Here is a 12,240-nt window from a genome sequence, read left to right as displayed (position 1 = left end):
CCCCAAAAAAAAAAAAAAAAAAAAAATGTTCAGTAATGTCCACATTTGATTCCCAGCACTTGTTTAGCTTATTTACATAGAGTTTTTCTGTTTAAAAATTATATTAGACTATCTCAATATTTAATTTAATCAACTTATAATTTGGCATGTTTTCTGTCTGAGATAAAGAGAATTAGTCCGCATATATTACAATGTTTAGCAAGAAGTACATCTAAGAAAGCTCCCTTATATTGTCCTATGGTTTTTACCTATTTTTAGATTTTTAAATGCATTTTTTAGTTGTGGTAAAAAGATGTAACATAAAATTTACCATCTTAACCATTTTTTAAGTGTACAAGTGTTAAATATATTCACATTGTTGTCATTATACGCAGATGACATGATTCTCTATATAGAAAACCCTAACGACTCCACACAACACTATTAGAACTGATAAACAAATTCCGCAAGGTAGCAGGATATGAGATTAACATACAGAAATCTGTTGCATTTCTTTAGACTAACACTGAAATATCAGAAAGAGAAAGTTTAAAAATATTCCTTTTAAAATCGTGTACAAAAAAAAAAAACAAAAAACCTAGGAATAAACCTGACCAAGGAGGTGAAAGACTTATACACTGAGAACTAGGAAACATTGATAAAGGAGACTGAAGATTATTTAAAGAAATGGAAAGATATCCCATGCTCTTAGATTGGAAGAATTAATTTTGTTAAAATGGCCATACTACCCAAAGCAATCTACAGATTTATTGTGATCCCTATCAAATTACCCATGACATTTTTCACAGGACTAGAACAAAAAATCCTAAAGTTTATATGGAGCCACAAAAGACCCAGAATTGCCAAAGCAATCCTGAGGAAAACGAACAAAGCTGGAGACATAACCCTCCCAGACTTCAGACTATACTACAAAGCTGCAGTAATCAAAACAACATGGTATTGTCACAGAAACAGACATATGGATCAATGGAACAGAACAGAGAGCCCAGAAATAAACCCGTGCACCTATGGTCAGTTAATCTACGACAAAGGAGGCAAGAATATACAATGGAGAAAAGACAGTCTCTTCAGCAAGATCCTGGTTTCAATTCTTTTGGCTAGGACTTCCCTGGTGGAGCAGTGGTTAAGAATATGCCTGCCAGTGCAGGGGACACAGCTTCAAGCCCTGGTCCGGGAAGATCACACATGCCGCGGAGCAACTAAGCCCATGCACCACAACTACTGAGCCTGCGCTCTAGAGCCCGTGAGCCACAGCTACTGAAGCCCACACGCCTAGATCCCATGCTCCGCAACAAGAGAAGCCACCGCAATGAGAAGCCTGTGCACCACGGCAAAGAGTAGCCCACGCTTGCCGCAACTAGAGAAAGCCCATGCGCAGCAACAAAGACCCAGCACCGCCAAAAAATAAATAAATGAATAAAAAAAAGAGTTTTAAAACAAAATGCTTTGGGGCATATACCCAGAAGTGGAATTTCTGGATCTTATGCTAGTTTTATTTTTAATTTTCTAAGAAAACTCCATACCATTTGCCATAGCAGTTGCTCCATTTAACATTCCTGCCAGTAGTGAACAGGGGTTCCAGTTTCTCCACATTCTCACCAACACTTTTTTTTTAATAGCAGCCATCCTAATGAGTGTGAGGTGGTGACTCACTACGGTTTTGATTTGCATTTCCCTGATGATTAGTGATGTTAACCGTCTTTTCACGTGCTTGCTTACTGTTTATATATCATCTTTGGAGAAATATTCAAGTCCTCTGCCCATTTTTAAATCAGGTTATTTGATTTTTGTTGTTGAGTTGTAGGAGTTCCTTATATATTCTGAATATTGACCCCTTATCATACGTATGATTTGCAAATATTTTTTCCCACAGGGGTAGGTTGCCTTTTCACTGTTTTCATTGTATCTTTTTTTTTTTTTAACCACCAAAGAAACTATTATTACTATAATTCAAAACTTTCTTTTTTTTTTTTTTTGGTTGTGACATTTTTTTAACCACTTTGTTGAGGTATGATTGACAAAGCTGTAACATATTTATTGTATACAACTCTGTGAGTTTGGGAATAAGTATACATTGATAGTATCCTTTGATGCACAAAAGTTTTAAGTTTAATATATTCCCTCTTGTCTATTTTTGCTTTTGTTGCCTATTTATTATATGCCTTCTGGTTGCCTTTTGATGTCATATCCGAGAAATCATTGCCAGAGTCCATGTCATGAAACTTCTCCTATATTTTCTTCTAGGAGTTTTATAGTTTGGGGTCTTATGTTTAATTAATTTTGAATTAACTTTTGTATATGGTGAAAGATCAGGATCCAACTTCATTCTTTTGCATGTGGGTATCCAGTTTTCCCAGCACCTTTTGTTGAAGAGACTGTCCTATATCCATTAAGTGGTCTTGGCACCCTTGTCAAAAAGCATTTGACCATACGTGTGAGGGTTCATTTCTGGGCTCTCGTCTCTATTCTGTTCCATTGGTCTGTATGTCTTCATTTATGCCAGTATTGATCATTGGGAGTTCGTAATATGTTTTGATATCAGAAAGTGTGAATCCTCCAACTTTGTTCTTTAACTTTTACTTTATAAATTCCAAAATAAATATTTTTTATAAATTCTGGTGGAAAGTCACCATATGACAATCATTTAAACAGATTTTCACAGTCAAATGAAAATGGAAGGTTGAGCAAGTGCTGGATGTGTCTGGACATTTGGTCTAATTACCCAGTTTCAAATGCAAATTTTGCTTCAACCACAAATCATACAGATTTGCTACTACATTATCAATTCCACAAAATAATTGCATCTACCTGTCTTATTAAACTTGATCTGTAATTTATTTTCCATGTCACTATATTTGTTATGAAAAAGTTGGAAGATATACATATATGTAAAATCACTTGAATCCCCACCATCTAGAAATAATCAGTTGTTAATATGTGGTATATAATATCCTTCCAAACTGTTTACAGTGCAAATATATACACAAAAATTGTTCTTAGCTGCATTGGTAAATAAATGATCTGAAAGAATCTATACCAAAGCGTGTGTTTGTGCAAAATGGCATTATATTATTCACACTTCTTTCTTTTCCACTTAATGATATTTCATGAATTAAAAAAAATAGATATGTAGATCTGCATCATCGTTTCTAAAGGCCCCTTTGTATTCCACAGCCTTGGGTCTACCATGGCTGGTCATGTCTGCTTTGGGTATGGGACTGTGCCTCGTTGGCTTTTTTTCTTTTATGAGTAATGCAGTGGTTACACTCTTTACATCCAGCTTCACCCACTTGATTATTTTTTGAAGATAAATTTCAAAAAATGAAATTACTGGGTAGAATGTAAACTATTCTATTGAGTTCTGATGGCCTACAGCTAATTGCCCTCCTAAAGTGTCAATTTATATGCCCACTGACAATAAACACAAGTGCCTATTTACCTAGGCTCACGCCAACACTTTCCCAATTTTCTAAGTGAAAATGGTATTTCTTCACTGCAATTTGCACTTACTTCTTAGTAATGAGGTTCAGCATTTTACTGTTAATTTTTTAAATTTAATTGCATCATCTTTTTAGTTTTAATTGTGAAGTTTTAAAATTATGAAATGTTCTTCTTTTGGGAATTAGTGTTTTTTGCCTGTTTTTCAGTTGCCTTGTTCACTTTCACCATAATGATTTTTAAGTTTTATCTTATAGTCTTAAGTTATAGACAATACCATGACTAGAACTATCGTCCAATTTTCTTTTGCCCACTATGTTGATGATACTTTGTTTTTGCTCTTCAGATGCCTCTAGTATTTGTGCGTCTGTGTGTGTGTGTGTGTGTGTGTGTGTGTGTGTGTGTGTGTGTGTGTGTGTGTTCAAAGCTGTTCATCTCTATCGTTCTGGCTCCTGGGTTTCTTGTCATGCCTAGAAAGATGCCCCTTTTTAATCACGACTGTATCAGTATCTGCCTGCATTTTTCCAATGGTTTTATGGTTTGCTTAGCATTTTTGGTCTCCGAATTTCAAAGGTTAAAAACCAGCACTTCACAAGGCATTTTGTCATTTAAATGACAATCGAAATGTCCAGATTTCACATGCCCTCACGGGCACCCCCCTCAGTGTACGAAAAGTGGGGCTGAGTAGAACGTACAAAGTTACATTTAGTGAATTGTTATTTCTTAAGCGTTCACTGCATGCTCAGAGACCTTTCTAAGGATGTGTCTGTCTGCTGTTATAGTTAAGCCTTTGAGAACCTTTTTTTAAACACTAGAACTGGTAATGGAGACTGCCAGTAATTTATCACATAAGTCTGTTTGCTACAGCTGTGAGCTTAGATGAAAATGCTAACAAGGATTATTTCCCTTTCTCTTCTAGATTTTACAGGAAGACCAAACTTGTTGGTTTTCAAGACATGGAGTGTGTGCCTTGCGGAGACCCCCCGCCCCCCTACGAGCCACACTGTGAGTAACGCCATACAAGGAGCAGAGGGGCTCTGGGCCTTTTTAAAAACCTTTCTTCAGTGGGCAAATGGAACAAAATCTCTCTCTACTGCGGGGCTTAGAGTGCGTGGCCTTTTATCAGGAGTCCAGCAGGACAGAAAGCCCTTTTGTTGTGTGTCTCAGTCAGCAAACTGCATCCATTGATTGGAATCTCTGGTGAAGCACAGAGGCGTTGCTGCTGCCATGTTCCATTCAGACTCTTATCTTTTTTTTTTTTTTTTTTTTTTTTTTTTTTTTTTTTTTGCGGTACGTGGGCCTCTCACTGCTGTGGCCTCTCCCGTTGCGGAGCACAGGCTCTGGACGCGCAGGCTCAGCGGCCATGGCTCACGGGCCATGTGGGATCTTCCTGGACCAGGGCACGAACCTGTGTCCTCTGCATCGGCAGGCGGACTCTCAACCACTGCGCCACCAGGGAAGCCCCAGACTCTTATCTTTCATTCTAGATCATAACTCAGGCAACTCCAGTTAACTAGGGGGTCCACATCCTACTGCGTCGTGTCTTTGTGCCGGGCTCTCCCTAGGCCCCAGACACTGTCATGGGGTGGCTCCCAGGCGTTTCTGGAGGCATCCCCCTCGGGCAATGGCAATCACCTGCCGAATGAGCGTGCATCCTAGTTCATTTCATTCCCTCCTTCACTTTTCTCATTTAACAAATAAGTAAAAAGAGAAAACCCATTACGTTGCTGGTAAAGAGAAAATTGTGCCTTTTCTTCTTTGTATTAACATTACTTGAACTTTTTGACCGTACTTTTTTCCTTAGATGAAAAAGGCGTTTGTTTCAGGTTATCAACCTGCCTTGATTTTGAATAGAGTGAAGTGATTCCTCACTCTTCTTAATCCTAAATACAAATCTGGCCAATGAAAACCCACAGGTGAAGGGCCAGGAGAGAAGTCAGAGGGCGGGCGCCCCCCAACCCCGGCCCCCAGGTGTGCTCAGGGCAGGCTTGTCTCCGCTGAGCAGGGCCTTCCTGAGCTGTGGGAGCAGCGAGGTCCAGGGGGAAGGCTGGAGGAGGGCGCCATCCCTGCATGGGTCACTCTTGACTTGCAGGGAGCATGAGTAATACAGATGTTTATTTAGGGATTAGTTTGGTCTAATTTTCCATGCATGGGATCTGACCTCTTGCTCCTTTTTGTGACAGAAGCCCCCTTTAATCCATTGAAAGTCATTGCATTATTTGATAAGGTCACATGGTACTTTTGTTTCCAAGAACGTCATGGCGTTTTGCAGTCCCTACTATTAGGTCCTTTACCAAAGCGCATTACTTTCTACATTTGAAGTGATGGAGAAGCAAAGAACTTGACCCTTTCCAACTTTTATAGAAACGTACCCTGACCCCCATCTTTACAATAGGTAAACGCTTGCCAAATAATTCATTGCAATTAACAGATGCAGTATTGAATACCTGTTATGTATAGGTCACAATTTGTTTTACTTAATTTTCTCAGTGTCTCATCATCAGCTCGCATTTGTCATTGAGGACACTGGGTCCAGAGGGGTTAATAACTTCCCATGGTTGGCTGGTGATTGGCAGGCACAATATTCAATCCCAGGTCTAACTCCAAATACTACGTTCTTCCCCCGCCCCCCCACGCCCTACTGTCTCGCTAGAAAAACCCAGCCGTCCAGTCTATCCTCTGTTGGCTGGTGTAATCCACTCCATGTTGACTTTTTCCTGTATTATTTGCTTTAAGGTTCGTCATTTAACAAAAACTCTAAAAATCTAACATAGGGGAGGTACTGAAAGAGTCTCTTTTTGCTACACAGCCCATAAAAGGACACGTCCCCTTGCCAGTTAAAATGTGGCCGCAACCTAGTCTGGCCAGTGGCTCAGCTCAGCCATCATTTTGGCCAGAAGGCCAAGATTATGCCCTTCCTGCTAAACTACCATAAAAAGATTTAGGGAAGAAATCAGTATTGCCCAATTTAGAGTTGGAAAGTCCTAGACGGTTTTTTTTCCCTTTAATTTATTGAGTTTAAATTTAATGTAATCTAGTCGTAAGTCTGAGGCACTGGAATTTTTTGCCTTTGGGGATCTGGCTTAGCTTGGACATCATAACTTAGCCTTTCAATGTAGATTTCACATTTAACCTTTAATGTTTTGTAGAGCCGTAAGTTATAATTTGAAAAGAAAATTGGCTAGTTTAATTTATGTGTATAGATATGTTTCTCCCTATATGAGACTTTTTAGAAAACCAAGAAATATAAATTATTTTTCAGAGTCACAAATGCAGTACACACAGCTAATAGCTTTTTGAATTATGAAACAACTGTCTGGTGGTCTTTAGTGAGCCTTAATCTTTATCACTTGGAAGGAAAGTTTGCTGCCTTTGGCACAGTTCTTGGGAATAATTCCAGAACGCAGCTAATCTCTTCAAAAGAGATCTTGAGGTCTTTGGGGGATGTAAAAGGCACCTTATGTTTTCATTTCTTCTACTTTGGGCTTTTCCACTGAACCGCAAAAAACTGCTCCTTCAGTGATTTTCCCCGGAGGAGTTGCTGTGTTATTTAGACTCTAAGCTCGAAGGTGGTGACACCTCTCAAGCTACCTAAAGCGACGGGGCTTGTTTCAGTGATCCACGTGGCAGTGGGAGGCTGGACTCCCCAGGCCCAGCGGCAGCCCTGGCGTCTGGAGGCTGTGGCCTCCGCAGCAGGACGCTCCCCACAGCTACTTTTTCAGGCTCTGCCTCAGTCCCCCGTCCCCCCAACACTCTCAGCGGGCTGCTGGGGTGTATACTTCCCTGCTCAGGCTCCTGAAGGAGAGAATCCGATGGGTGCAGGTAAACACCATCGTCCTGGGAGGTACAGCCTTTCCCACGTACCCGCTGAACAAATACTTGGGTTCCTGCTGGGAGCATGCACACCATGGGAAACACATAGACCCAGTCCTTACCTTCATGGAGCTTAGGGTGCAGGCGGCTAGCTGTTGAGTCACTCAGGCGCTGCACACCTGGACGCACCTAGCGACGGATCAGTCCCGCCTGGGAGGATGCGCGGCTTTAAGAAAAAGTGATGGGTGATAACTCGGGAGCCGGAGGGGGGCTGCCCCGACTGTGACTTTCCAGTTGTGATCTAAGGATCGGCCAGGGGAGGATGAGCCCGAGAAAGAGGAAGCTGGGGCAGGGCCGGGGTGGGTCGGCCGAGGCGGGACGTGCCCTTGGACTTGGCCCCGAGGTGTTTGGCGGCCATTTTAGGGAGTGATGGAAACAGAAGCCAGATGACGGTGATGTAGGAGGTTGTGCAAGGAGAGCAGCAGAGCCGACGGTAGGCCACTCGCTCCAGAGCTCTGGCTTGAAGGTGACGCGCGGGAGGGTGCAGGCAGGGCAGGGGTTTTGTTTTATGTTGTTTGCAGGCAGGAGACACATCTGCCTGTTTGCAGGTTGAGGGGAAGGTCCAGCTGAGAGAGGCTGACTGTTCTATGTGAGAGAACAAAAGAATGATGTCACGTGAGGTTTGTTGAAGGATCCAGAGAAGGGTTGGCCTCTGGTGGCGGCGAGGGCTCCGTGCTGTAACCAGGGCCGGGCGGGGTGCAGGTGGGCAAGAAGCCGGGCTTGTGCGTCCGGAGTCCGGCGAGGCGCTCTCGTTCTTGGCTGTGTGTGCGGCAAGCACGAGGTGCCCCTCTGCCAGCTGAGGCTGGACCCGCACAGGTGGCTGAGGGTCTCATCCTAGAGTGGACGGACTAGATTAGGTTAAGCGGTGGGCTTCCCAGGAACACCGAGGGTCCGCTGGAGTTAGTGGTCCTGGTGAGGCCTTGTCTGCCTCTGCTGTGATATCCGTAGGGGTTCTGCTGCCACAAGACATACCTAAATTGAGCCCCAAATGCACAGCTTATAGCAAGCAACAAAGGAGTCCTTAAAGAGGATGACTGTCAGTGTTAATAACACCAGAATAATCTGAAATGACTGTAAATACATGTTTTTATATGATGCCTGAAGCAAACCAAAGATTTGCTTCGCGAGATTATGAGAAAACTTAACAGAAAGCACAAGATTGAAGACCTCGCGTATTTCCGTCAACTCTCCGAAGGGCCACCCAGGCCCATCCCTGTCTTGGCTGGTGTAACTGTGGTGGGTGACTGAACTCCCCGGGGGCTGGGTTTCATGTCTGTAAAGTGGGGTGGCCCCCCCTGCTAAGGCTGATGTGAGTAGGAGATGGTCGGTGTCTGTGACCCTCTGTGCGGTGTCCGGGCGGGCAGGAGCTCCAAGCTCTCAGCCCCTTCCTTGCCCCTTCTACCATGCAGTACTTCCGGGGTGCCTCGGCCTCACCTCCTAGCATTTGGGAGAAACTGCTGTCTGGAGAAAGGGCCGCGGGCCTGCCCGGGGGTCTGGTGTTGAGCAGAGGCAGTGGTTTAAAGACCAGCAGCAGGTATGGGAAGCCGCCCCACTCAACCAGACAGGGGGTGACAGGAGATGGAGGACACGTTAGCCATCAGATAACAGATCTGTTCTCTGCAGCTTCGATTTGTGATCAAGAATGTCTCAATAGGCGTTTCTCTCCCTGTAGGGCATACCCGTATTCCTTGTAAACTGATTTCAAAAGCTAGGAGGGACTTCCCTGGTGGTCCGGTGGTAAAGAATCCGCCCTCCAATGCAGGGGCCACGGGTTCCATCCCTGGTGGGGGAACTAAGATCCCGCATGCCACGGGGCAACTAAGCCCGTGCGCCGCAAAGTACAGAGCCCGCGCGACACAACTAGAGAAGCCCGCACGCTGCAACTAAGACTTGACGCAGCCAAAAATATAAATAAATAAATTAAATAAATATTAAACAAAAAGCTAGAAGGAAATTTCTATCCCCCCTGACTCTTTATATTGGCCCAGTCTTAAGGAGTCCTTGGAACCTTGGTGTCTACCAGCAGCAGAGTGTAGGACACAGCCTGGGACCAGCAAGAAGTCTGGATTCACGTCCAGGCTCTGCCTGGACCGATGGCGTCACGTCGGGCAAGTCAGCTCACCACTCTGAACCGCCACTTACTCCTTGGGAAATGGGGCTGAGCATGCCATGTTGGCCGAGTTTAGATAGAACTGAATGGAATTGCATCCAGAAATGCACCAGCTTTCTTCCCAGTGGTGCCGGCGGCCCCGCCCACCCGAGGTGTACCCTTTGCAGGGTACGGGGGCTGGGAACTGCCCCACTCGGGGAGGGTCTCAGATGCAGCTGGCTTTGATGTTGCCTTGCTGGTCCTCCCCCTGCACTGGGGGCTGAGCAGTGGAGGTTACCTAGAAAGGGGCTGCGGTGGACTTTTGCGTTTGGTTACTCGGATGGCCAGAATATCAGGCTGAAGAGTCCCTACTCCGGCTGGCTGCTTTCCTCTCTGTCCCATTGCCCAAGGCCTCACGCCCGCTGCCCAGCCAACATGAGCTTTAAGCTCTCCTCGCCCCAGAGTAATGATGGATGTGTGAGCATCAGTTAGTCTGCCTGTAGCATTAATTTGTGAGGATGTCTGGTTGACATCGCTGTAGATGCAGATAAATAAATGGCAACCTTTACGTAGAAACCCCTGCTTCAGACTTTTGCCCCTCATCATAGCTTCACCTCCTGATAAGGTGCAGCTGTTTAGAGCATTAGGAGAAATAGAGGAAAACACCAGGAAATTTTAGAACTATGTCCCGCCACGGGCCTGATAAGAAATGCAGATCTGGTGCGATTTCTTTTAGACCTGTTTACTTAATTTGGAACTGTAGTTGGAACAAATGGTTTTGAAAAAATTCAAAGCGGTTTTTATTTAAGGGTGTTTAATCTAGATGTTTGCTTTGTTCTTGGGGGCTTTGTAAAACGAGCCACGAGATTCCGAAGAGATAAGCGATCAGATAAGTCGCCTGGTGGGGGGAGAGGGAAAGTCAGGAGCTGTGCTAACCTGCGACTATGTAGGAATTTGCATGACTCAGGACTCCCGGAAAACCCGCAGGTCTCTGCGCCAGTACGTAATACATCACATTATGAAAGATTGATTGTTTTCCAAAGGAAACTAAAACTGTCTTCTAAATAACGAATAAAACTAATTTCAAAGTACACTTTTAAAAGAAGTATTTGCTCATTAAAGATAGTTTTTAAAGTTTAATAGAGAAAAAGAAGGGGAGAACATCATAAGCAAAACATTCCCAGCATTAGCACATACAAAACAAAATACAGCCTTCTGATGGTTTTCTTTTCAGTATTTTTTCTATCTCTACTACTGATCTTTTGTTAAAATAGGTGTAATTATGCTGTACATACAATTTGGTATCCTTTTTCCACCTGAGATATATATTTTTTCACATACTATTCTAAACATTAATGATATTTTCGAGTGAGTATGGCGTGGGCTTTGGACTTCAGGTGGATTGGATTTCAGGGCTGTCTCTGTCCACGTGTGCGTGAGCCCTTCCACGGGTGGGCAGGTGGATGGATGCCCACAGGTGTTGGTGTGTCCAAAGCCACTGATGTTTTTCTCTCTTGATCTGCAATGCTAACTTGTTTTGAAGTAAGGGTGCCTGGTAAACACCTCTTTTAAAGAAAACCAATTTAAAAGGAAATAATGGGGAGTGTTCTGAAATCGATGCCAGTATGGGTTTTCCAGTTACCTGTGGTGAAATACAGGTGACCTCAGCTGCTACCTATGTTTCAGCTGAACCCCTGAGGTTCAGAAGCCAGTTCCTGCCGTCCTGCCAGCACCCAGGACTCTTCATACTACCACGGTCTAAAACACTCACTGAATCTGATCAGAGTGAGTGACATAGAATGAGATGCAGAGAGATGCATGCAATCCGAAAGATTTATAGCAAATCCATTTGCTTTGGAAACACCATGTGATGTTATTGCATCTGTGTGTGTTTTCTGTTTCTGCAGCAGAGGGTTTTGTCCTGGGCTTGCTAATACTTAGTGGCCTGACTTCCTGGAGTCCTTCCTGGATCCTCTGCAGGACAGGCCCACAAAGCCACCCTGTGCTAATTAAGGGTTCAGTTTACAGAGGATGCTCACGGAGTCTCTGGTCCTCAGGCCGTGACTCTGGGTGTCGGGCGGGGGGTCTGGTGCCCTGGGTGTGCTGGTGGAGCCCGGCTTCCAGACTGCTTCAGGACACATGGGGGCTCCTGGACCTCCTAAATGGTGGAGAAGGGCAGCTCCTTCCAAGATTTGGGTCTTTCCTGTTAAACAGAACAGGGTGGAGAATAGGAGAACAATGAGATCAAAGAAAACAGCCTGGGCTACAGGGCAGCCTCCCCAGGCATCTGCAGCAGGTTCCCCGTGCTGGTCAATGGTTCTTTGGTTTAGGGAACTATTCTTCTCTCTTCCTTCCACTTTCCGTAGTTCTCTGCTTTTCCTCCCTTTCTTTTTCTCAGTCTTATGTGATTCCCTTACTTTACTGACAAACCGTCTAAAACAGTGGTCACGGAAGGTTGCTTATGGGGGAACCAAAGAGACGGAAATCCACCAGCGCTCCCTGCAGGGTCCCGGCATGAATGTCCTGCCGCGAGGACGCCTCGTGAGCCCCCGTGGGGTCCACCTAGGCTTTACTGTGGATGACGCTCTGTCGGCCCAGCCAGCCTGGCGGAGGGCAGGAGGCGGGGGAGCAGCTGAGACAGGCAGAGAGATGGACGCAGGGAGAAGTGCAAGGGCAGCCTGTGCGTCCACAGCGGGGAGGACACGGGGCAGCCACAGAGAGCCGAGCACGCCGTGACTTTGTGCCATTTAGTGTAGAGCAGAGGGACCAATTCCACCTCAACGACTGACACCCCCCCCCCCCCGGGCTTTTCAAAGCCCCCCCCCCAAGGGACTGGCGGT

The 12,240-nt window shown here is 44.8% G+C and overlaps 1 protein-coding gene across 1 annotated transcript in view; it reads left to right on the top strand.

The window, feature by feature from the left end:
• TNFRSF19 (TNF receptor superfamily member 19) overlaps positions 1–12,240 on the top strand; it is a 69,447-nt gene that overhangs the window by 21,943 nt on the left and 35,264 nt on the right. The window contains exon 4 of the mRNA XM_007471460.1: positions 4,358–4,443. Coding sequence (XP_007471522.1) covers positions 4,358–4,443 — 86 coding nt within the window. The remainder of the gene's footprint in view (positions 1–4,357; positions 4,444–12,240) is intronic.

Source organism: Lipotes vexillifer, unplaced genomic scaffold (assembly GCF_000442215.2).
Source record: "Lipotes vexillifer unplaced genomic scaffold, Lipotes_vexillifer_v1.1 scaffold543, whole genome shotgun sequence".
Taxonomy (NCBI): Eukaryota; Metazoa; Chordata; class Mammalia; order Artiodactyla; family Lipotidae; genus Lipotes; species Lipotes vexillifer.
Note: the sequence above shows the minus strand (reverse complement) of the source record. Positions and strands in the feature narration are given on the sequence as shown.